Source organism: Lottia gigantea, assembly GCF_000327385.1.
Source record: "Lottia gigantea unplaced genomic scaffold LOTGIsca_99, whole genome shotgun sequence".
In the NCBI taxonomy this organism is placed as follows: domain Eukaryota; kingdom Metazoa; phylum Mollusca; class Gastropoda; family Lottiidae; genus Lottia; species Lottia gigantea.
In genome coordinates this window covers 261,152-288,388 of record NW_008711185.1, presented here as the reverse complement: position 1 = coordinate 288,388, position 27,237 = coordinate 261,152, and the positions used below count along the sequence as shown (strand labels likewise).

The window sequence follows — 27,237 nt, the reverse complement described above, 5'->3', positions numbered from 1 at the left end:
ATCCACTTGCAATTCATGATCTGACTAAATTGTTCTGGGTCTTTAAATACTAAATCAATATAATGCTCGTTTCAATAAATAAATTCTGGAAATTTCATTTATTTTGAACTTATCGACTTTCATTGGCTTATCATTTCTGTGTTTCTGGTCGGTAAGCATAAATAATTACAACTTTTATTGTATTGACAGAAATTCAACAGAAAGCGATTTAAAGGGAAATCATCATGTATGGGTCATCAAGTATGAATGTTATTGATATGTATTTTATTTATTTTTTACGATAATTCAGTTACGATAACTCACCTACTAAAATTAATTCTAACACTTGTTTACTTGTAGTGTCAAGTTTTAAGGCAGTTGTCCTGATGACAACTGAGTATACGTGTATCATTTCGCTGGATCGTTTCAATTCACTAATTAGTCACCTCCGTCACACCGGACTGCGACCATTTGCAATTTTACGGCCAGTTGGAAATGTACTAGAAGAACTCCAAAAAGCGTAGACGACATCGTGTCGTGATTAGGACGCCGTGAATTCGCCGCTGGAAATGAAATCGCTTTTGCAGCGTCTTTGCCACGCGTTTACTGCACTTTTATTGCGTTTAAATGTGAATTTTACGACGCTTGTCTTACAACTTTCTCGTGCGTATTATATAATATTTTAATGGCGTTTCAACAATTATTAATTGTTTTTAATAATCGAATGTCTGTGGTTCATACAATTCCATTAAAACTAAGTGTTTCATAACGTCACCAATTGCAAAATATTATGCTTTATAACAGAAGTTACTTCGCGATAAGGGACGTCATAAAACGCTTAGTATTTGTGGAATTCCAGGAACCACAGTTGTCTGATTGAAATTTGGAATGCTGTAAATGAATGCTATCAGTGTCCCCGATAAATATGAAAATTTAGAAAACCTCTTTACAATACCTTTAATCTCTGATTGAAACACATCAAAATTTTATATTTCTATTTAACTGATTACTTTTATTCCAGATATTATGCTTCTTTTTGTGTATATATTTAACAGTGCTTCTCAATAGGGGAGGAAATTGTAGAGAATGGTGAGGAATTGTTGCCACGGGGGAATTGGGGAAAATTCTACTGCTGCCATTTCCTAACATGTATTTGGTGGAGTACGGGTCATCACAGATGATGAAAAATTAAAAATAACAGAAACGTGGTTCGTTGAAGATAACTGAGCGAGGTGATCTATAACTAAAATTATCGTCATTCACTTTGAATATAAAGAAAATCGTGAACGAACATTCGGCCCAAGGGTCAAATTGAACTATCACAATATATGAAGTATTATTATATATATATTCATGGTTAATCGTTGAATACAGTTTTCGAGTGAAATACGTTTCAAAATGACTGATTTATTTTTGGGAGGAATAAATTTGGAAGAACTTTCCCGGGATGAATGATCTCAATGAAGCTGGGAGGCACTTCATTCAACTGTATTTTGTTCATCGTTAAATTAAAATAAAACAAGGTAGTATTACTATTAACTATATAAGCTCTACATAATCCAAAACTTTTGTTTTCTGCTTATTACTTTTAAACATCACTTCAAGTTATTAAGTAAAATATTGTATATTGTCTTTATCAATGTTAAAAACAAGTAAACATTTAAATAAATGTGTATTTATCGATTAAGCTGCAATACAAAGACATTCCTGTATCGTCTGGGGTCTTGAACAAGCCAAATAAATTATAATTATCTTACCTTTTCAATATGGTAAGTACCATGGGGGATAAAAACTATAGGGTTGAATAAATTCAATACAAATTAAACAATCAAACTGTATACAAAATAAAACCTTCGTCATACACAAAATAGAATAAATTCCACACAAATTAAACAACCAAACTGTATACAAAATAAAACCTTCGTCATACACAAAATAGAATAAATTCCACACAAATTAAACAACCAAACTGTATACAAAATAAAACCTTCGTCATACACAAAATAGAATAAATTCCACACAAATTAAACAACCAAACTGTATACAAAATAAAACCTTCGTCATACACAAAATAGAGAAGAATTTCCTTTAGCATCCAGTAATTAAGATATTAATAATAAATCAACCTTGATGGGTATATTAATTAAGTCGTCATTAAATATCCTGTTGTGTTACCCCTCCAGTTACAAGTAATCGCAATTTTAAGCTATTGCAAAACTTCCTTCAATCGTATGACCAAAAATAAGTGGTCGATCAAATCGTTACCAATATATACAGTCAGAGCATCAAGAAACTCACCACGAATAATTTTGCATCAAATCAAAGCTATTTTTACCAACTGGGATTCCTTCGCCTATATCGCATCTACGGCGCTGTCGCATTTTAATTTAAAATTCATGTTTTTTTTTTTTAAATTCAGGAATTTTTATCTGGCTGAATATCAATTTTCACCCGGATGAAAATTTTAAATTATATTCCAGTTTTTTAATTCAAAATTGAAAAAATAAATGATGTCGTATACGAACCACCGTATATGTATGGACTTAAAATCCATATCTTCTCATTAGAGGACGTCAGCATTTGATATAGGTCTATATTTTATAATGTGAGAAAACTTCAACAGTATCTATCATATGCATGATTATGTAAATTTTAAGTATACTAGTATATAAGTATACTTATCTGGCTAGTTCCGCAAACTGGGGGTTCAAAATCTGGAAGACTCAGTGGAGGTATTTGGTTACATTCTGACATTCTTGGGGACAAAAACGTATAAAATTTATTTGTTTAGAAAGAAGCGTATTGGGTACAATAAGAGGTACAAACCATTGCACAAATATGGCCACTTTGATATGCGGTTTGTAAAACGAAAAACTTCAAAAATTTCATGAAAATTGATTAAAACAGAAAGAATTGAAATGGTTTTTACACTTTCTATAGTAAGATTTGAACGACATATAGAAGCGAAGGGCACATATAACAAAACACAAGACAATATTATGGAATATAACACACTTCGATAATAAGGTTAGGTACATAACGTTTTAACACATCTGATGACGACACGTGTATATTGTGCTGAAACGTTATGTGCCTAACCTTATCAAAGAAGTGTGTTATATTCCATAACTTACATTGACATTGACTTACAACTCGAAATTAGTGGGATATCAGTACAGCTTACTTTTAGATAATGGTGGCTCACGGTTATCGTGTCACAGTCTGCTAAATAACAGTTCTACTTTGTCACGATTGTTTCGTGTTTTTTATTGACAATTATGTACAATTTCAAACATCAATTATTTCATAATTCTGTAAATTCACATTTCAATGTTCAATTCCATTCTTCAAAAAAGGGCAGATCTGTCAGTGTCATGACGTCATAATTTATCCATGGGCCTATAAATTATGTAGTCGGTTAATTTGCTGTTCTGTAAAATTAAGTAGGCCTATGAGTCCAGTTGATTCGACGCAGACATCTCAACCTATACTTTGTAGTTAAATATTAAATATTAATATTAAATGATGTCGTATACGAACCACCGTATTTATGGACTTAAAATCCATATCTTCTCTCTAGAGGACGTCAGCATTTGATATAGGTCTATATTTTATAATTTGAAAAAACTTCAACAGTATCTATCATATGCATGATTATGTAAATTTTAAGTATACTAGTATATAAGTATACTTATCTGGCCAGTTCCGCAAACTGGGGGTTTAAAATCGGGGAAGACTCAGTGGAGGTATTTGGTTACATTCTGACATAATTCTTGGGGACAAAAACGTATAAAATTTATTTGTTTAGAAAGAAGCGTATTGGGTACAATAAGAGGTACAAACCATTGCACAAATATGGCCACTTTGATATGCGGTTTGTAAAACGAAAAACTTCAAAAATTTCATGAAAATTGATTAAAACAGTAAGACTTGTCCTATTTTCAAAGATACAATTAATCAAAATTATTTGAAATGGTTTTTTACACTTTCTGTAGTAAGATTTGAATGACATATAGAAGCGAAGGGCACATATAACAAAACACAAGACAATATTATGGAATATAACACACTTCGATAATAAGGTTAGGTACATAACGTTTCAACACATCTGATGACGACACGTGTATATTGTGTTGAAACGTTATGTGCCTAACCTTATCAAAGAAGTGTGTTATATTCCATAATATCGTCTTGCGTTTTGTTATATACACTTTCTGTAGCCTACTGAAATAATTTTGAGAGTCGATAAAAAGTTCAAATTTGTCAAATTCAAATTTGTTTAAAAAAAAATCGAATGATGCACACCAAAGTGTAACCATTTTACACGAATTTTGAACAAATTCCTTATTACAATAAAGTTTTAACCCGATCTCTTGTTTTAAAACTAAACCTTAAGTAAAAAATAAAAAATACCCACTATGAAAAAGAATTGCAGTATTTGTTCACCTATAATAAAATCTCGCTTCTTGATCGTACCGACGTATTTAATTATATCATTTAGGCTATATAATCATACAAATCAAATAGAATCATAGAAACATTTTACTTCCATAAGGTCGTCATACATGAAAGAGTTTAAACTTTAAAGGGGTATCATGATTTTTCGTAGGTTGTAAAAAACAATTTACCAAAATTTATGAAAACTATACACCAATTTCCTGAAAGTTTTACATACAAAAAATCCTGCCGTTATTTTATAACGACCAAACTGTTTAATAAGTTAGTATAACATTCACAAAAAATATCATTAATATCAAAACTCAAAAGACAAGGTTCGGAATAGCCTACAATTTCCAGAATCATTCACTTAGTGATAGAAGATTTAAATAAATAAAACATTCGACATTGACTTACAACTCGAAATTAGTGGGATATCAGTACAGCCTACTTTTAGATAATGGTGGCTCACGGTTATCGTGTCACAGTCTGCTAAATAACAGTTCTACTTTGTCACGATTGTTTCGTGTTTTTTATTGACAATTATGTACAATTTCAAACATCAATTATTTCATAATTCTGTAAATTCACATTTCAATGTTCAATTCCATTCTTCAAAAAGGGCAGCTCTGTCAGTGGCATGCCGTGATAATTTATCCATGGACCTATAAATTATGTAGTCGGTTGAATTGCTGTTCTGTAAAATGAAGTAGGCCTATGAGTCCAGTTTGTTCGACGCAGACGTCACAACCTATACTTTGTAGTCAAATATTAAATGTTAAACAGGTTGAACACAAGGCTCTAAGTCTTATACGACCCTCGTCTTATACCTTGACTCCAAAAGCCAGCTTCTTGTAACACGTAAGTTTATCAATGCAGTGATTTGGTTAAAACTAAGCTAACAAATACAGCCAATCAGAGGCCTCGACATAAAAGTCTGTAAACTCCAAGTTATAATGTTAAAATAAGGTTGTATTCGCCGGCCTACAATCTAATCAAATCACTGCATTCCTTGAAACAAGAAAGGCGGCTATTGGAGTCAAGGTATAAGCCGAAGGTTCTAAGACTTTGAGCGTTGCGTTCAATCTGCATAACATTTAACGTTTAACCAGGGAGATGATGGCGAAAAGTTGTCTTACCTTCTCAAGAGCTATTCACAGTGTAATGCATTAGTCACCTATCTTTACATGTTGAAGATTTATGGCCTAAACATATCATAAACTAATAATATTGGAAGGTAGGCCTACTATTTTTTCCAAACATTTTAAACGCTATTAAATATAGTAATTGTGGTCATAATAATATCTATATCTTATCAATTATGACCTCTATTTAAAATGGCCCTAAATTGATAAACGACATCTATCTTTTTCTTATGGGATGTAATATGAGCTCAGAGGCGTATTGGGGGTGCCATATCCCCGTCCCATATCCGGGTCATAAAAATGAATAAAAATATTCTATTTTCGTTTCCAAAATTGCATTAGATCTAGGCTATTCTCCGCCTTTCTATATATTCGAAAATGGCAAGATTTCCAATCAATCGGTGCGCTTAACTTGACGAGATCTTGTTGCTCTAATGTCGTTCTTTCTTGTCGTTCTGCAGAAAGAACACTTAACCTCGATTACAGGATATGAATTTAAAAGGACGCCTTGAATAAAAAGCATTCCCTATTCAAACAGTGCCTTTAACTCAAATAATGTGCTATAAGTAGCAATAGTAGGCCTATTGTTTTTGTGTGCTGAGACGTTAACAACCAGCATTGTCTTTGCATTGATTTTTTCTTCTATTGTTTTGCAAAAGTTAAATTGAAACACTAATTCTTCCTTATTAAATGTTAGAGTTCGTGCCATAAAAACTGTTTTCTGATAATGTCATTCTACCCAATATACTCGAAATTGATTTCTATTTCAAATCCAGCACAATTTTTGTCAACCTTATGATTACCGTCAAAGAAATGGTTACCGAATAGTTATAAGAACTTTTCGGATTATCTTCGGTAGTGAAAAGTTTTCCTCTTAAAATCCCGGACATGCGCATTAAACTGTAAACAAACTTGTCTCTTGTTGCGAAGGTACCCATTGTTCTTTCTAAACTATTTCTTTTTTGTGGCGTTGGACGTTTAAAATTACGTTCAAATATACATTGAAATATGGCTGTTCAACCTATGTATGAAAATGAATTTCATCGACTAATAAACATGTTGAATCAGGTAAGTTTAGCAACTTATATATCGTACGTTTCCAAGGTAAACATTCTCTACTTTTGTTTTTGGTCTAGCCCTGCCCATTGAAACCGCTGTTCTGGTGATCTACTCTCTGTCTACATTATTGGTCGAACTTTGAATTTTTTCTCTCATTAGAATATTCAAAAAAAATTTTCAACTGTATGCCATTGCATTAGAATGTCTTCATTTTCATCAACCCAAACACAATAGCCTATCTTACTACATGACTCTTTCAGTAGTATTTTGTAATTGATATTTCAATTCAAACAGAAACGATATCCAATATTCAACTAATAAAACATTGTAGTCAGAGAGTAGTAGGTGCTGCCAGCAGAGATGGCCTGAGAATGAGATTAATTTTGAGGTTTTGGAAGACTTATTTTCACTTCACTGGTTACTGATAAAATGACACTTTTTAAAGGGACAGGTGTGCTATTTTGGAAGGTTGATTTTAGTGTTGAATATAATATGTAGATAGTCTTCAGAAGTACTAGAAATGTACGAAAGTCACATAATCTTTTCAAAAATACTTCAAATAAGGAATTTTACTCACTATTTCTATAATATCTTTTATCATAGAATACAGGGTATCTTAAATTTACGAGTCTTCATTTTAACATTCAAACACAGATAATTCTGGCCACACATGGATGTGAAGGCTCAAATTTTAACAGTGAGCTTTGAACACTATTACTGATTAGCTCAGCTCAAAAATCCCAGTTTCTAAGACTAAAGTATGATTGGGAAAAAAAATTGCTTACATGTCTGGACACTCATAGATTTGAAGGCTCAAATTTCGACGGTGAGCTGTGAACACTAGAACTGAAATTCCAGTTTCTACGACTAAAGTATGGTTGGTCAAAAAAATGGCCTACCTGTCACTTTAAATGCTGACACTAACATATTGAGTTTATACCAGACTGTTTTAATTACAAGTAGGCTACTGTAAAGATAACAATTGATGATTTTTGATATTTTTTTGTAGGAAACTGATTCTTCAAGAAGAAAGTTAGAAATTTTATTTGAATCAAATGGTACAGTATGTGCTGCACAGGTAAAAAGTCATTTAGTTTTTGATATGAAATCCACCACAATCTTAAACTTTATGCCTACTAAAAGTTTTAATTGAGAAGTGTTGTCTTTTAGATAGGAAAACTAGAATCAGAGGTTTAGAGAATTCTAAAATTTTAGTGGGTATTGGAGACACTGGTAACATCAATTTGCACTATTTCAATTTTCAATCAGATATCTGTGGGTTCTGCAATTCCAATTCAACATAATATTTTATGTTGACTCTGTTGCAAAGGGACATTATATAAGCAGACTTTGTGATAGTCATGTCATCAAACGCTTAGATTTAGTGGAATTGCAGGAACTACAGACATCTGACTGAAAATTGAAATGGTAAAAATTGATGCTAACAGTGATTCACATCAAAGGTTTAGAAAATCTCCATTTAAAAATGAAAGGTTTATGCGCAGGATTCAAGTCGTTTTGTAATTTGAGATGTTGATGAAAAGCTGTATGAACACAGGATTTGAATATTTTACGCAACTGAATGAAAAATTATAACATATCTGTTTCTAGGCAGCTGAAATATTAAAATGTATAGGATGTGCTCCACATAAGATTCAAGCTATTAAAATTTTAGAATCTGTAAGTATTATTAAATAACCATTATGAGCCATATTTTATTCTGGAAAGGTTAAAAAACTCATCAGGTGTAAGCACAATATCTTTTAGTGGAAATTCAAATTTAAACTTGAACTCAAAAGCCTTTCGAAAGCTATCAGTTACTATTTTATACGCATATCCCAGAATTCCTAACACATCATTGTTAATTATTTATGTTTCGGAGCATTTGATTGGTTGAATATTTTTAATGGACATTAAAGTTGTATCACCCACAGGAAAAATAATAAAGGAAGCACTTAAACAGATTGTCAGAAGCATTACTTATTAGATGCAGTTCTTTTATGTATATATTTATAGAGATTAGAGTCTATGACATGTAAAGAAGCCAAAGAAGTTATTGGTGCAGTCAGTATCCATAAAGATAAGATAGACATTTTAGAATGTATCAAAAGGTAGGTATTGGTTTTTTTAACACCACAGGTATAAAATATTTTTGCAAAGTTTTGTATTCACAGTTGGAAAAATTAAAGTTAATTTGGAAAGCTCAGAAGGATACAGCCTAGCGTGCACCTCAATTTTATGTTAAATGCAGTAAACTCCTATTTCTATAGATGTCTTTTCTATATATGGTAGTGTCTCACGAAAAAGTTTCAAATGCACATAATTCTGGACGCACATATATCAATTGTCATGTCAACAGTGAACTTTGAACGCTATTACTGATTGGCTTAGAGAAAACATTCCCGTTTCTGAGACAAAGATTTTGATTGTTAAAAGGAATGGCGCACTTGTCCCTTTAAATTAGATAATAAAAAATTCTAACATTTTTTTTTATTTTTTCAGAGTTTTAACTGACAATGAAACTAAATTAGGTGAAGAATATATTTTAAGTGCTTTCCCGTATGAACATGATAAAAATCAAGCTCTGAATGTCTTGAACACTGTAAGTCTTGTTTCATATCATGATATTAATATTTCAAAATACAGCCTGTTCACATATATCTACAGGTTCTGTGTTCATTGAAAATTTATGTATTGCTGTTGTTTTCCAGGTCCGAACTGATAGATCTGTCAAACTAGCAGCTGGTGGTCACCAAGGTTACGCTGCTCTTGGTGGTTTATTTACACAAGCTAGACCATTACATCCACATCTTTATGGTCCAATTGAAATTCAAGCTAGGATGATGGAGGTATGTGAACATGTGAGCTAGAGTTGAAATTTTCAGGAGCAAATACCCCTTTGAACACTGAGTGTCGAAGAATAAGATGTCATACAGGCCTACCCCAAAATTCCACATCATATTACTAGTGCCTGCTGTGGGGGCTTTAAAATCACGGAAAACAGGCTGCTTTTGTATATACCCTGTAAACATGTGGTCAATAGAGTGACTGCTAATGTTAATTGGGTTCAATTGAGTAGCAGTATTCTGTGAAATCTGGGGTGGCGCTCGATTGAAAAGTTCTGAACAGGTTTTGTCATTTCTAATCCTGTCCCCAATTAAACTGTACGGAAGTGGATATGTCACATTCAAAATTTTTCCTTCTATCTCCTCCGCCATTTTGAATTCTGTCTGCACCAACTATTTTTTCGGCACACATGGAACACCGAACTCTGTTCCAACTTGTTTTATTGAAAGTTCTGTTGATTCCATAAATCCCTAACGTGCAGAATTCTCCAGTTGAGCGCCACCTTGCATTTTATGTTTGAAATGTGAGACCATATTTCAGTTACAGAATAGAGGTATCAGGGGAGATAACTGTAAATTATAATTGGTTAATTTTCCAAACCTGCCTGTCAAAATCATATTTGCAGTTCAAGCAAATCCATTTCATTGTAATGCTTTCTGCATGGAAAAATTGAAAATTGAAAAATCCTCAATTTTTTTATTTCTTAAAGATTTTGTGAAATTTAAAGTACAAAGTTTACCTCATAATTAGCTCTCTCTCTCTGTTTGAATTTGTATAAACTTTATTGCCTGTCAAAACTTGCTTTTGAAGAAAAATTGGGTTAAAAATGTAAAATGTTTTAAAAATCGTTTTTCAGGACAAAAGTAAAGGACTGATTCCTGCTAGAGCAAGGTCAGACTACATGAATTCAACCTATGCCACAAGCCATCCACCTATGCCATATATCAGAGATAAAACATACCAAGAGGAGCGTGGTTACCCAGGTAGCTCAGGTTACCCAGCCAACATAAATAATAGTTCTCATAACTACCCTTCTGGTGCACCTCCATTACATATGAGTGGTGGATCACCAGCCCCAACTGGCTATTACACTCTAGAACGATCTGCTTACGTTCAAAACTATAGTTAAGCATACATTCTTACCAGAAGCAGACTCATGCATGTTTGCAAAGAAACCAAGAATGTTGTCTGCAGAATTTTGATAATGATATTCAAGAATTTTTGCCAAATATCAGGAATGACCAAAGTCTTGTCCATCTTGTATCAGCATTAATGACATTGATGTTAATAATTTATTAAAATTTTACTAAAAATTAGGATAACAATTATTTCAGAATAAGTTTTAAGCTGTCTCATGATAAATATATTTCTCAACAAGGAACTATATATACTGTATAATTGGGAATATAATGTGCACCCATTCTAACCAATGAGTAATTAAGTTAATCATATCAATGTCTCATGAATAACTATTTAGTCAATATAAGTTTGTCTCAATTTGATTTGTGTTTGAAATGCACAGTTGATTTTTTAATGTGAGAATTTTGCACCTTTATAGATTTTTAAATCTTATTCAAATAATCTTATAAATAATATTCAAAAAATACTTAAGAATATAATGTTCCTAATCCTGGCATGAAGTGCTTTAATGTTGTGAATCTTTTTAGTTAAAGCTGACATGAAATTTCAAAAAGGTTGATGATATACTGAAACTAGAAAGCTTGAGGCAGTTGAGCGTATTTTTTCGCCTGATCACAACGATTAAAATCGCAGCGAATTTTTCAACGACATAAGCAGCGAATGTTTTGAGCAATTTTAAGATTCGCCACGATCGGGTGATAAAACATGCTTGCAGCCCCAGCAATAGAGTTGAGCATTTTTTTAACATAAATACCATCAGTGACGGTACCTTAGATTCTTATGGTATCCAACGTGTTATAATTTTATTCAAGACACATTTTTGTACGAGCGTGTCAGCTTTCATTATGTAATTGATCTTAATACTGTGATATTTTAGAAATATATATATTAGATATACATGTACCTATTTATTGGTTACCTATTAGAATAAATATATTCAGCTTTATGGCAATCTGATCTTTTTGTGGCCAGAAAGACAGAAACAACTATTTTTTACAAGGATAATAACTTTGGTTCACAGTTAAGGATACTTTCTACCAGCTGGCTCTTGACCAAACCTCTTGGCATTGATCTTTCTGGATTATCCATGCTCATTTACAGCTGGGTTGACTGGAATTATGAGTGGAGATTATCATGCCTTGCGTTATTCAAGGTCATTAGACTTCCACACGCCGATTGAGATAAAAATCCACAGCCATTTGCTCGACATAGCAAATGACGTCATGTAAAGTAAGTACTGTGTTGTCATAATATTCAAATAGAACTATCCTTGGACGTAGATATTTTAACTAATGTAAATGTATATAACTCATATTTCATGTTTTTACAATGGATATTCCACTTGTCATCTATGATCTTACAGAATTCTTCCAGATGTCATGTTCAAGCTAATTTGGACCTCACTTGTTCATAGTAAATCTTGTTTTAACCTCAGTATTTGATTGGTTTAATATATTAAGAACCTAGAACAGATAAACTTAAACAAGACATTCAGATCTACATCAGATCGACTCAAGGGAAGCAATTTCTACACCAATGAGTTTTATCAATAATTAGAAAACTGTATTCCTTGATCACTCATCTCTGCAGTCTTTTATGAGCAAATGGCTTTAAGGGCCCCAGTTTTTCATCATTTAAATATGGATTTCAGGGCAATTGCAAAAAGGCTCTCATTGCACATAAGATTTGAACGACATCTGATGACAAAACGTGTAAATTGTGTTGAAACGTTATGTGCTTTGTTATAAAAGAAGTGAGTTATACCATAATATACCCCTTGTGTTTTTTTATTTTCCACATTAAAAATACATATAATAGTGCCTTGATTTTTTAGTACAGATTGCTTTATGCGCAAATGCCGGTATGACTAATGTTGCAGAAGAAACTAAATAAAAACAAAGTTCTATAATTTATATTTTATTATAAATATTTTACATTCAATATTTACACTGGAAAAAACACAGTAAAAAATAAAATTGATCACAATCAAATTTAAGAATCACTGTAGGCATTTTGATAAAATTCACTGAAGTGGTTGCAAAATTTAAGCAGGTATACACATAAAATTAAAAAACATGATAAAATTACATTTTTTTTCACTTGTCATTCAGCCCTCTTAGAATTGTTTTGAGACGAGTCTCCATGAAAGCACTGGTTCTTTTACAAAAAGATTTCACAGGTCCTTGAAAAATGTCCAGTTGACAAAAAAATAAATGAACAGCCCTGAAGAATATTCATTTAATAATTCAAATAATACAGGTGAACACTCCAAAACCGAGTTTTACAAGGATGCAATCATATGATGCAAAATGTTAAGAGTTGTAAGAGTGGTTTGTCCTACCAATTGTCCTACTCAAGACATAGATATGTTCTATTTTTAGTATATCACGGCTAAGCTGATTTCTCCTATTCCAGAAAAACTTGACCACGATATGACAATGATATCACAAATACCTTTCAATTCATGTAATATTTGTCACAGTAGCATTATGATCTGGTTGAGTTTTATGTTTCTCAATACACAGATGTCTGTATAGAGATAAGAAATCCACTGATAAAAACTTTACCCAAATGAATATAATAGGCTAGAAACCTTAGTTAATGCGCTAAACAATGGTATATATTTTGCTATTCATAAAAACTAAGTCTTTGGTGATAACTTAAAGTAATGCATAAAACTGGAAGACAACTCTTGTGATAGTGTATGTACGTAAATTTAAAAATTTATAATGATAATGTTATAATTATATATAATTTAATTTATGTACATTATAACCACAGATAATGTATCTACGTTGATGGTTTAGAAAATTTATATTTTTAATGTTATAATAATATAATAATGTACATAAATAAACATAATTCACACATGTTATAACTAAACTGATCATTTTCAATAACCCTTCTCATAATGATACAGAAAATTGCACACTCAAGTCCTATAATTTAGAAATAGAGGCATGATGACACGAAATGTAATGTTTGCTAATTCATAGTGTCATTGAATAAATGATCATACTGTGCCCAAATGATGACATATTTCTGTGGGTTTGTTTGGATAAATTTTAAAGGAAACTTGAAGGGATTATAAAGAGGTTTCCTAAATTGTGTATGTGTATTGGGAATTGATATCCATGGTTTCTGTAATTCCACAAATTATTTTTTATAAATGGCAGTGTCTCATAAAAAGACGAACGTGGATAATTCTGGACACACATGGATTTGAAGACTTAAAATGGTGCATCTGTCCCTTTAATGAACTTCCAATATTATTGCATTTGATATAAGTATGAATAACAAGTAATGCTTAATAAATTATAACCATTGATCCAATAAGATAAATAACCTAATCAAAAAAAAATTATTCTGAACAAAATATTTACAAAAATCTTGGTGAATATTCAAAAATATTTGATCTTCAAATTAAAATCACTAAAAATAAATGACGCAATTCATTACATCTGAAATAAAATTCAAGCACTATCATGAAAATTAATGATAATAATGGAAATGATTGTGTGTCATGGATGATATGATTGTATTCAATGACATAAGTTAGCATGATTTCATATCCAAAATATTTGTAATGACCCTGTTTCTAATTTTTTGCTTTAAATCTTTTTTTAAATCAGTACCATAAAAAAGATCACAACCTTGGCTGTCACATAATGTGATATTTCAATTTATTTATATAAAAATGTCATGACTAAAGAAATCATTACAAAATTGACCCTTAACTATCAATCATAAACACACATTTTGTAACTCCAGCAAGACATGATTGGTGAATATAACTGAACAGAAACCCTGTTATTTTAACCTTTGTATGTTTTTTTTACTTTGATTAAACATGATTTGTAATTGATCATGCTATATTAATTGAATACTGTGAATAAGGCACTTTGGTTCAATCTTATGTGAAAATTGTAATGAACCATCACAAACATTGTGTTGAAATATAATGTTCTGCACCCAGCTAACACTTGAACTCTTCAATAAAGAAAACCAAACAAGGTCAAGTCAGCACAATTCAAAATGGCTGCCTGAAATTTCTGTTTCTGTTTCATCATGGATGCTTGTAATTTTCTTTTTTGCCCATTGAACAAAACTATACTTAGATACCTTTTATCATTTTTATTTACAAAGAACTTTGCGCTCTGATTTATTTAGGACCGTCTTTAGCATAATGTCCTAGCTACCGGTAAACATGACTGACAATAGAGGCATATCAAAGGTATACTACCTCTTATGATGACCAAAAATTGAAATTTGGCACTTGGTGTCATAATTATACAACAGAATCTCTCTACAACTCGATAAATCCATAAAATTAAGTAATAATTCATTAAACTAAGTAATTTTGAAACACATTTTGAAATTCGAGACTTTAAGTTTTATGTAGATTCTTAGAGGTAGTATCCTTTTAACAACCCTGTTTCTATAGTAAATCATTCAAAATTCGTTGTAAGAACTAGATATAAACTACACATTCAAATTACGCATTAATAATATTAATACTAATACCAAATGTGGACAGATTTACATGCTCTGTATTCCAATATAGTGGACTAATCCGTTACATTTTGATCAAGGCAAAACTATTGCATAATGCATGAAAATAGCAACATTTCAATAAAAATAGTTGCAAAATACTACTTGCAACAGATATGACTCAGTAAATGAAAATGTTAAAAGCTTCGCAATGCATCAAGGCTGTCATGTAGCCTACTTCAGGTCTAAATATGATTTTTCAGAGACATATTTTGACAAACTTTAAGGGAATGTAAAGATGTACAATCTATATTTGTATGTGTTTCGGGGACACTGATACCATCAATTTGAACAATCAGTTTTAGTGGAATTGCAGGAACCACAGATGTCTGATTGAAAATAAGAATGGTTCAAATTCATGCTATCAGTGTCAGGGATACACATAAAAAAATTAGGAAACCTCTTTACATTGTCTTTAATGTCTGATTTGATTACTGAAATGTCTGAATATAAAACATTTCCTTCACTCACTTGACAAATGTGGCATGAACATTTTGATGACATCATAATAGATAACATAACATTGACTTTGCACAAGATTGATAATTTGTATGTCACATAATATGAATAAATGAACTTTGACCTCCTTGATTATATTATCTCACCTAAATGAACAATGAAAATATTGATGTTAATAAATCTGATCTTTTTATAAGTATTACATAAGTTTAAAATTGCAAAGCAAACTGTAAGCTAAAAAGCTTGCAAAATAAATATAAAAGATGACATGGGTGACTGCTTGAAACCACATGTATGCCATATTTGGTCATTTTGACTTGTGATCAAAACCTCTTATTCTTATCTTGATTGTAAATAACACGCATATAAACAGTCAGATTTAAAACCTCATAAAACATAATATTTTACGAGGTTCAATGTTCCTTTTTCTGCGGATGAAAACGAAAAACCTCGTATACTATACTATTATACAAGTTATTGGTTGAATAGGTCGGAGTACTCAAATTATTTTTTTGCGTTTTTCTTGAAAAGTAATTTCCCGTCATATTTCAACCCGTCACCCATGATATATGGCATAAAACCATGTTTGATAAAAACATAAAATGATACATAGCATTTTGCAACAAGTTTGAGATCAAAGTTAAACAATGATGCTCCTAAAAAAAAGTCAAAGCAATTAGCTAAAACTTAGCCATAGTAAATAGCATTTTTTTGTCTTTTATATTCTTAATGTAACAAATATAAATTCTTGAAAGAATCATTTTTAATAAATTCCTAAATTCTATTAATTTTGATCATAGATGGCTAGTTTCGATATCTGAATCATATTGATCATCATTGTCAATATCATTATCACATGGTTCAACATCCTCCATTTTCTGATCTCCAGGATCAACATCACTGTTGCTATTTTCTAGCCACTTTTGCACTCGTGATGAAACCTCATGTTGAAATGCTATTTCATCCATTAATGCTTCAGCATCCACCATAGAACGCTTCTTAGGCAGTGTCTGCATTTCTATTGGTTGCCAGTGTTTAGGTAGAACGGAATCAGAAGCACTTCCTGGAAGTCCTGAACTTTTGGGCAGTTCATCACCATATTCACTTGGAATGATCACAGAATGAGTTGACGGAATACATTTGTTGTCATGATGACATGATTGCAAATCATTATTAGCTTTATCGGACATTGCATTGGAAACATGGGCTGTGATTGGTTCATTTTCATCATTATTTTGTTTCCAAGGAGGAGGAGGTAATGTGTCGTTTTCCTTCTCATGATTATCACTAATGGAGGATTGAAATACTTCAAACACTGAAGAGTGGTTAGTTGGTGGTGGTGTTGCTATAATGGTGGTTTAGTTTATTCCTTTATCACCCCCAATTTATTCCCATTTCACCACTTTCCTTCCCGTTTCGTCCCATTTCATTTTACCACATGGTGAAACGTGGATTATTTCCTCCATTGAAATTATTGGAAAACAACATTACAAGATCAATTCTCTCTCAAATTTTCATAGAAATCAATAAAATTCATGTTTTTTTAAACTTAGCATAATCCTATCAAGACTATCGAAATAAAGAAATAGATCCAAATCCATTCACAGCTTCCATAAGTAGAACATTCTTGAGGGTCAAAAATTTGACATCAAAAGTGAAACAAGAGAGTCCATTCAAAGGTATCCCTTAATTAATCCATCTCCATTCCAAATAATATCTAGAATCTCAAAAAAGCACAAGCACATGTGAAAATTAGAACTTTACCAAGAATCATCCTGAAATATGTGTCTTATAGCCAGTAGTTGAATATGCATTTGTGTTCACATTCCTCTAATAAAATCTTCATAGACATTAAAATAAAATAATGTCTATTTTATGATATGCTAAACCCAACAACAATAAATTGTCTTGCGTTTTTTATCTTATTCATTTGTCAAATGGATGTAGAAATAAGGCAGTCATCTTATAATTTATTGTCACTGTGGGACATAAAAGTTATTACATTATTTAAATCAAATTACACTATTTAAAGGTAGCCTATAAGACCTCTTAGTATGACCTGGCCAAAATGAGCCTTTGTTCATCAGTAGACTTGGTGTCAACAGAATCCTTCTATAATCCAATAAATCTATAACACTAAGTAATAATTCATTACACTAAGTAATTTTGAAACATGCTTAGAAGCGTGTTTCAATAATTATACAGGTTAATGGATAGATTGTCTTATATAGAGATGCTATTTTTTAATCATGGCACCTGGTAAGTTCAACTGATGAATATATCCACTTGTTGATCAAGTTCAAGATAATAATTTTTATGTCCGTTCTAAGAGGTTCCTTTAAAGCAGTTCTAACTTCTAAGTTCTGTAACTAATGACCCAATTGTCTTTGTTACTTTTACCGATGTGTACTGGAGATCTAAAACATAGCCAGAACTAGTTTGGCTTTATCAGTATCAAAATTGTATGAAATATGATGAACAATCATAATTATCTGAAAAAAAGGCAACTACACCTACAAAGTTTTCAATCCTAAAGGGATTCTAATTTCTTAATTGTATTACAGACACTGATAGCATTGATTTGCAACTTGCTAATATTCAGTTGTCTCTGGTTATTGCAATTCCACTAGATCTAAGCATTTTATGAGGTCACTATGACAGTGGTTATTATATATTATGAGCTGTCTTTTATAAGTACATCATAGAATTTCTATAATTACAGGAACCACACAGACATCTGACAGCAAATTGGAATGGTACAAATTGATGCCCCAAATACACATAAAAAAAGCTAGAAAACCTCTTTACTATTTCTGAAGTAATCCAAATGAAATGAGTCCTACTTTTCTGCACCTTTTTGTGTAGTGTGGTGTACAGGGTGAGCAGGGTAATTATGCCAGGGCAGCAGCATTAGCTTACTCTTTTTCAATTTCCAACTGTTGATTGATCTTGAACGTGCACAGCCTGTAGGACAAGGGGCCTCGATTTATTGTCCCATACAAACGACTATAGGATTTTCCCATGTCAGCCCTAGACCTGCATAACTGACAAGGTGAAACTGGCCAAACTGAGTTGAAAAATCAGATGGTATCATTGCGACCTATGCCAGGATTGAATCCTGGACTATATTAAATCAAGAGATTCTTTCAGTGTATAAGGCTGATCAATAAACTAGATAATGGTAGGCTACACTACAGTAGGCAACACTAAACCAAACCAGTTTATTCTAGAAGACCTCCTAGATTATATGGATTTAAATAGGCCTTAATTTGTGTACATAAAAATATGATTAAATTTAATTTCAAAACAGTAGGCCCATCCTCAATATAACTGTCTTTCGGTCTTTTGCTATTATATAAGTAGCCTACATTTATGAAGTTAAATATCCTCATCATATCAATATATGGGTGTGTCCCCCTAATAAAACTCTGTGTCAGTAAGAATATCACTCACAAGTCAGTTTTTTCATAAAGAACATGTTTGACAATACAACCAATCCTAATACAAAACTGGTTGAATCAATAAAGGTCAATAAACTTTTGTTAAGTGATAAATAAACAGGTTACTCACTTTGAAGTACTTCAGTTGATTTTAATTCAGATGGCCCCAGAGTAAATTTGACTGGTGAATTCTCACAATCTGGTGAATTAGGGGCTGAATTTACACCTTCTTCATCAGTTTCTGAAACAAACATACCCACACTTTTAACAATACTTCCTTCTTTTTCTAAATTAGGAATGATCTTCATTGTGAAACAGTTCAACTATAAGGAAAATCAATTTTCTACCTCCACTCATTCATAAACATAGAAGAGTTTGAGAGAAGAAGGGGAACAACTCTTCATGTAGCTTCCAGTGTTCTATTGAACTTTATAATGTAAAATATGGATTTATTGATTTGTGTGCACTAAACAGAATCATTCAGATGTAATCTACCATTACATGAGTTGCTAAACTCAATCATATTTTGAAATCAAGGCATTTAAAATCATCAAAATATTAATTTACCAAAAATTTGAAGACTAATGGGAGATAACTCATGAAAGCCAAAGATTCATCTGCAACAAAGTGCACCTTTAGACATGCATTCTTAACTTCTTGAAGAAAAACTGGTTTAAGCTATCCTTTCTCACCTTTAATAGGTTCTCCAATGGGAAATTTATTAAAACTGACAGCCTTTGTAGGTTTCTGATCATCAAATGAATTGTGAACTATGACGCCATTTTGATTTGGTTTGGTTCTGCAGGATTGACTGATGAGTCTGCGAAGCTGTAATCTTTCTTTATGTTTAAATGGTGGGTGATTGTTAACTTCTGATACTTGGTACTGACTTTCTTTCACAAACTACAAACAGAAAAATTATAGTAGTCCTACACAGGAAACAATAAAAAATATTGCATTTAAAGGAACAGGTTTGCATTTTTGTAGGTTGATTTGGGTCTTGAATATATGTAAATAGTCTTCAGAAGTACTACAAATGTAAAGAAATCTTATAATTCTTTAAAAAATACCGAAAAGTGGATAATTCTGGATACCCATGGATTTTAGAGCACAAAATATAGACAATGAGCTGTGGAAACTACTATTACTTAGTTTTTCTCGGAATAGCAGGAACCATGTGTCTTCAAAAGCTTGAAAACCTCCTTAGACTTCCTAAATGTTTTAAAACAGCATCAGAATGTAACTTACAGTTTTTCTAGGTTTAAACATAGCATCTTCTAGAATATGATGTATTCGACTATCGTCAGCCATCTTTTTACTATAATATACATCTACAGCCTGCATATCTAACACTGTTTTATGATCTACAATAGTTCCTGCATCACCTTGAGAAGATCTGAAATTAAATCAGAAAAAATGAGAAAAGTCGATTAAAATTGTGACATTTCAAGACAATTAATTAGAAACTTTACAAAGTTCACAGTTTAGGATCCTTTCTTTCTTTTCAACACCAGCTGGCATTGATCTTTCCTGGATTATCCGTACCCATTTATAGCTGGGTTGACTGGAATAATGAAGATGACTTATTTAAGGTCATCAGACTTTCACACACTACTCGAGATCGGAACCCACAGTCGCCATATGCTCGATGTAACCAAGCAAATGACATCTTATAAAGAACCAGGATTCATTTGGACTGAGATCTGCCTGTTATTGTAATATCATTAATTTTCATGATGGCTTCATTCTTGTGGATTTTGTGGTCCAATCAATTCACTATTTTACTAAACACTAATACTAATAAAATGAAATCAAAAACATTATATCTCAGAGTGATATTAATTGATTTAAGAGTAATTAACAATGATATTAATGATTATAATTATATATGAAAATAATTAGTTCAGATAATTTATGTAGAATAATAATACAATAATATCAAAATAAAGATCTGTCGATAAACTTTTGATGAAATGAAATGAAATGAATGGAGTTTTACGTTCTACTTTTAGCTCCTTCTGGGCTAATGAAGTAGGCAACACCAAGTAGTACAATGAGGGATAATTTGCCAGGACAGTGGCATTTGCCTGCTCTTTTTGTCTTTCCAACTATTGAAGGGATCTTTCATGTGCATTGTCTGTAGCACACAGCTCAGCTATTTCCAATAGGTTTTAATTGAGCCCTATATCATTATGAAGTCATGGCAGTCTAGATTTACCACATCACTAAATCACTAACCCTGCTTTTAAAAGTCATAATGACTTGATGATAAACTTAGTGGATGAAAGCATAATATGCTTGATCAAATCAGTATTGGTTAGTTCAAACCCTAGCATAATCAGATGATCAAATCAGATGATCAAATCAGATGATCAAATCACTGGATGAAATTAAGGATCACTACACAGATGACTGAATCAGTGATTCAAATCAGATAATCACATCGGAAACACAAAGAAGACAATCAGATCAGTGGATCAAATCCGATGATCAACTCAGTGGTTAACAAATCAAGGATCACTACCCACATGGTTGAATCAGTGGATCAAATCAGATCATTCAATCAGTAGATTATGTCAGATCATTCAATCATTGGATCAAATCAGATGATTGAATCAGTGGATCACATCAGATATTTCAATCAGTAGATTATGTCAGATCATTCAATCATTGGATCAAATCAGATCATTCAATCAGTGGATCAAATCAGATCATTCAATCAGTTGATCAAGTCAGATGATTGAATCATTGAATCAAATCCGATGATCAAATCAGTGGTTTAATTGAAAAGGATGAACTGATTATCTTTTACTTTTATTGTGAGTCTAAGAATGAATTACACAAACCTTAAACAGTTTACTAACTTAAAATTTACTTACTTAAAATTTACTTACTTACTAAATAATCAAATATTACTAATTGTTCAAAAATAATAATAAAACTTACTTTGGAATCATTGGAAAGCGTTTTTAAATTAAAAATTTGATGTAGACAACAAAAAACCACAATCTGTACTATTTACAATGTCATCATCAGTTAGTTTAACTAATACACGAAAGACTGAGTTGTGAATACGTAATACAATGAAGAATACTGAAGTCACACATGTGTCATAGTTAAGTCAGTTATAGTAGTTATACGTAGTTTAGCCCACTCCTTTAATCCACATTGTATCCAATAATCAATATTAAATACTACACTGAACTGTAGGTGGGAACATCAGGTATTAATGGATATTCTTTCTATTGATATTTTCAACTTATTTGTCTATCTAATACTGGATGTCAAAAATAAAAAGATACTTGACGATCTCACTTATTGTTATTATCCAGTCTTGTTTGAATACTAAATACAAAACCGAACTGTAGGTGGGAACATCAGGTATTAATGGATATTCTATCTATTGGTATTTATGGTAAATTTTAATCAACTTATTTGTCTCTGTAATACTGGATGTCAAAAATAAAAAAATACTTGACAATCTCACTTATTGAATTGTCATTATCCAGTCTTGTTTGAAGGAAGGGGATTAGAAAAGGGGATACAGTTATTGTTGACACCATTTAACTCCATTCTAAATGGACTTTTACGTTTCAATCCATTCATTGTGTCGGCTTTTGGACCATGACGTTTGTATTTTGGATAGGTAGATAGATTTTTACATTGTGATTACTTACTTAGTTCTTATTAATTTAGTACTAAGAAATGCTTATTATCATGGGCACCAAATTTCATGGTTATAAACCCCAGAGTCATAAATTTCATAGATATTGGGTGTCAAAACACCCTATACATGAATCTTGATGATATTAAAATGAGTGGGCATGATATCACAAGTAAGTTGATTGTTTATAGGATTCTTCACCTCTTATACTACATAATTCCAATCATTATCTTATTTATAAGAATACAGTGGGAAAGTTGTCACACATATCTGTGACCTGTGGTCTGAGAAGCTGTTGACTTCTATCAACATCACTTAAAGTATATCTTTACATGCCACTTATACTAATAAGTTAGTTAGGTTTACAAGTGAGTACCTAGTGTTAGTGAGTAGGTGCTATTAGTACTTATTGCCTACTTATTATCATATATACTAATTAATGTATTAGAAATTTCAGGATCAAAATAAAAGTTCTTCTATGAACATATATGAAAAGAGCAATGGAAATTTTCACGAGACAAACAAGTATCTCTTTTCCTTCTTTAACCCTTCAACCCTACTGGACGGTCTACTGGCCACTTAATTATAGACAATATATACCCAAGCCCGTAAAGCCACTGTTACCATACACTTTCAGTGATATTACTTAGATTTTAGAGTATATGATGTTTTATTTCATTTACACTCAGTATTCAAAGAGTCAACTCTATTTAGGTTTAAAAAAGAGTCAACTCTATTTAGGTTTAAAAGAAAATTTTAGAATAGTAATAGTTTAAAAGTGTTTCAAAAGAATAGATGAAAAGAGCAATTGACATTTCCACCATGATGACATAAAAGTACAGTAAATTAAAGTTCGTGAACTCTATCAAACAAATAGGTTTCTAAGTGAATTTAAGAATTATGATGGTTTTTATATGTGTCTTTTTTTCTATTAATATGTTTCAAGAAAATTCCCAATTGCCATTTACGTCATAAACAGTCATCATGATATTCTAGATTAAAAAAAAATATGTGTTAAATATTGATCTTAGTTTTTATACATATAATATCTCTGAAAACTTAAAATATATTTTTGTATATACCAGTAGTAATATATTCAAACATTTAATCCTTACTTATCATTAATAACATCTTATACACTTAAGCTTGGGTTAAATCTAACTCTTTCAAAATCGGGAGCTCATTCATGATGCTTTTTTCAAGTTAAGAGGATCATTTCAAAAGGAAAATCAGATGATCAAATCAGATGATCAAATCAAATGATCAAATCAGATGATCAAAGAGAACGTTGAAATCAGCGGATCAAAGAAACAATGAAATCGGTGGATCAAATCAGACGATCAGTTCTGTGGTTCAAATAAAGTTTCAATATAGTGAATCAGTGGATCAAATTAGATACCGTTAATCAAACGAGTGGATCAAATCAGATGATCAAATCAGATGATCAAATCAAATGATCAAATCAGATGATCAAAGAGAACGTTGAAATCAGTGGATTAAAGAAACAATGAAATCGGTGGATCAAATCAGACGATCAGTTCTGTGGTTCAAATAAAGTTTCAATATTGAGAATCAGTGGATCAAATCAGATACCGTTAATCAAATGAGTGGATCAAATCAGATGATCAAATCAGATGATCCAATCAGATAATCCAATCAGATTATCAAATCAGATGATCAAACAGAATTTCCAGATTTGATAATTTGATTTGAAAAATTAATGTAATTTTTGTGTTATATGATTGCAAACAGTTTCCCTTTAAATCCTTTAATGGCTACATGACATAGAAATTAGTGAAACATGAACTGTGTCTTCTTCCTGACATTAGGCTTAGAGCAGATTAAAATCAAAGTCAATTCTAATCCTTTTGTTTTGTTTGAATGTGATTTATAACATTTACATTATAACAGAATAATGTATCTAAGTGTTCAGTATCCTTTTTTTTAAATTGAGTTTTTAGTACACTAACCATCCATGATCTTATGAAATTTTTCTAAAAATCATGTTCATTATGAACTAGACCCAATATCATTAGTTCTTGTCAATTGTTGCAAATTTCAACTATGGCAAAAATATATGTAAATAAATAACTTACGGACAAAGTGATGTTGTTGAATAAGATCGTATAACTTGAGCTAATGATGGCTCTCTAGACACTGAAGGTGATTTTTTAAAATGGCCGTGCTGAGCAATATGGTCTAAAGCGTCCTGCATGTTAATTTCTGTAAAAACTTTAAATATCTTAGTTTCTCTTGTCATGGGCTTCTCTCTCAATAAAAATGGTTTGATATATTTCGTATTGTAATGCTCAAATCTGAAAAATAAAATAAAAAAAAAAGGTTGACATTTTGTTGAAAAATCAAAATCATAAATAGTCATAAATAACAATGTGTGTGGAATTTTTCAGAAATATTCATTCCTGGCCTGAATTGTGAATTGGAATATCAGCTATCAAAAATATAGTATAACTACAAAAAAATTCTGTAATCTAAAATCACATGAATATACCATAGCATTAGGCTGAAAATTGCTCTCTTATTTTATTAACACCAAGAAAACTATCCATTTTATTTCATTTCAAATTAGAAAAAAATTGACCACTCTTGTTTATGTTTTAAAGTTAAACAATAGTTAAATGCTATCAGGTATTTATACCAACTTCAGTAGGGAAGCAGGCTAAAATAGGCAAGTTGTCTGAAGATCAAATAGTGTGAAACTCTGAGTAACAACAACATGTTTCAGGTTCTGTTTAAATATTTCTATATCACTCTAAAATTGATGTATTGAGCACTATTTTAACAATGGTATTTCTATATCACTCTACAATTGAAGTATTGAGCACTATTTTAACAATGGTATTTCTATATCACTCTACAATTGAAGTATTGAGCACTATTTTAACAATGGTATTTCTATATCACACTGCAATTGAAGAATTGAGCACTATTTTAACAATGATATTTCTATATCACTCTACAATTGAAGTATTGAGCACTATCTTTTTTAACAGTGAAAATATTTTATTATTATATTAGAATTATATCCAGTTAGTTAATAACATAAAAAAATTCCAATCTCTATGGTAAAAATTCTTTACATTTTTGACTCCAATGAAATTTTTAAATAACTCTTGAAGAAAATTCCATAATTCCTGATAGTTCCATCACAATAAAATGTTATCTGTTATCGTAACAGCATGTATTATTGTCAATATCCAATCATATATTTATTCCTTGCCTACTCAAATGTAACTTGAACATTTATCATTTTATCCAAATGAAAAACTGTTAATTGAGAATGTTGCCTAGCAACAGTTTTAATTAATCACAATTGACTAATCCAGGGGTCTTAAGAATCGGAATTAGAGATTTTTACGTAGCAACATTCGTGTTTCAAGATTAAAAGTGAGCAACCAAATTTCAAAAGATAAATTTATGAGAATTCTTTTTATGTCCTAGTAACCAAATTCACAGCCAAACACTTCAGAGTAGCTAATCAGCCATGACTGGTGTCAAACCATGGCAATTATAAGCTTTAAAAAAATATAAAAAATTCAAAATTTCATGACAACATATTACTTCAAACAGCATGAAATGATGAAGAAAAAAAAAATTCAGGTTGGAAATGAAAATATCTGGTCAAAAAATCTCATAGGTATATAATAAGACCTTACTAGAGTCTGCACCCAATTTTCCCACTTGGCCATAACCTCATTCAGGCAAATAAGGCCTGCTTCACAGCGAATTTGACAAAAAAACAAAATCAGTCTAATAAAAATTAGACCAAACTATTGCTACTTTTATTATTAGCTGTTCAGTTAGGGTCTAACGTCGACCCTCTTAATTAATCTTTTCACTAACTTGATGACATCTGCCTTAACCAATCAGATTTCTATTCTCTGGTGCTTTGTGACGCTATGTTTAACAGATTAGGTCAAAAGGTTAATTAGATGAATGTTCAAGAAGGCCGTCGTTAGACCCTAACAGAAATAAAAGCTAAAAAAAATAAAGGAACGAAACTCTGGTTTTTCCTAATTTTAATTAGACTGAAACAAAACAGGCTAAATAAATAAAAAATTATTCTCCTCTCTACGCTTGCCGAAAAGGATTTTGGTCTCATAGAAAAAAAGATCGTATTTACAGCCCTGGCAGCATGTCCAAACAACTTACACTTAGAATGCATGATTTTCTACAAATAGAAGAATAATAAAAAAAAAACTGATATTGAAACTCCACAATGGAGAAAGAATTTTCTTGCTTTTTTTCTACAGAAGAAATCTACTTACTTGTCTCTTAAAGAATTATGTCCAGATCTGCCAACAATATCTTCTATACCAGCCATTAGATGATCAATAAACTAAAATAACACAGAAATTTATTTATATTTATCTTAAAGCCATTCAAAAATGGTTTTCATGTATTTTCATGTATATCATAGTACACTCAGCTTTTATAGGCACCGTTTTCTGTCATAATTGATTCCTGCAAGTGTAATTCCAGAATTGACTAAATCATA

At 31.4% G+C, this 27,237-nt stretch overlaps 2 protein-coding genes across 2 annotated transcripts; one reads left to right on the top strand and one right to left on the bottom strand.

Moving 5' to 3' along the window:
- Positions 1–6,713: 6,713 nt before the first annotated feature.
- On the top strand, positions 6,714–10,610 carry LOTGIDRAFT_237224 (hypothetical protein). The gene is made up of 8 exons (XM_009069121.1): positions 6,714–6,780; positions 7,381–7,446; positions 7,630–7,698; positions 8,232–8,300; positions 8,637–8,731; positions 9,123–9,222; positions 9,332–9,469; positions 10,324–10,610. The coding sequence occupies exons 2-8, from the start codon at positions 7,381–7,383 to the stop codon at positions 10,594–10,596; spliced, it is 810 nt and encodes a 269-aa protein (XP_009067369.1). The 5' UTR covers positions 6,714–6,780; the 3' UTR covers positions 10,597–10,610.
- Positions 10,611–16,047: 5,437 nt separating this feature from the next.
- LOTGIDRAFT_237223 (hypothetical protein) lies at positions 16,048–27,063 on the bottom strand (the record flags this gene model as incomplete). The annotated part of the gene is made up of 6 exons (XM_009069120.1): positions 16,048–16,962; positions 19,188–19,298; positions 19,750–19,960; positions 20,306–20,453; positions 24,818–25,036; positions 27,008–27,063. 6 exons carry the CDS (start codon positions 27,061–27,063, stop codon positions 16,412–16,414), a joined length of 1,296 nt encoding a protein of 431 aa, XP_009067368.1. The 3' UTR covers positions 16,048–16,411.
- Positions 27,064–27,237: the final 174 nt, after the last annotated feature.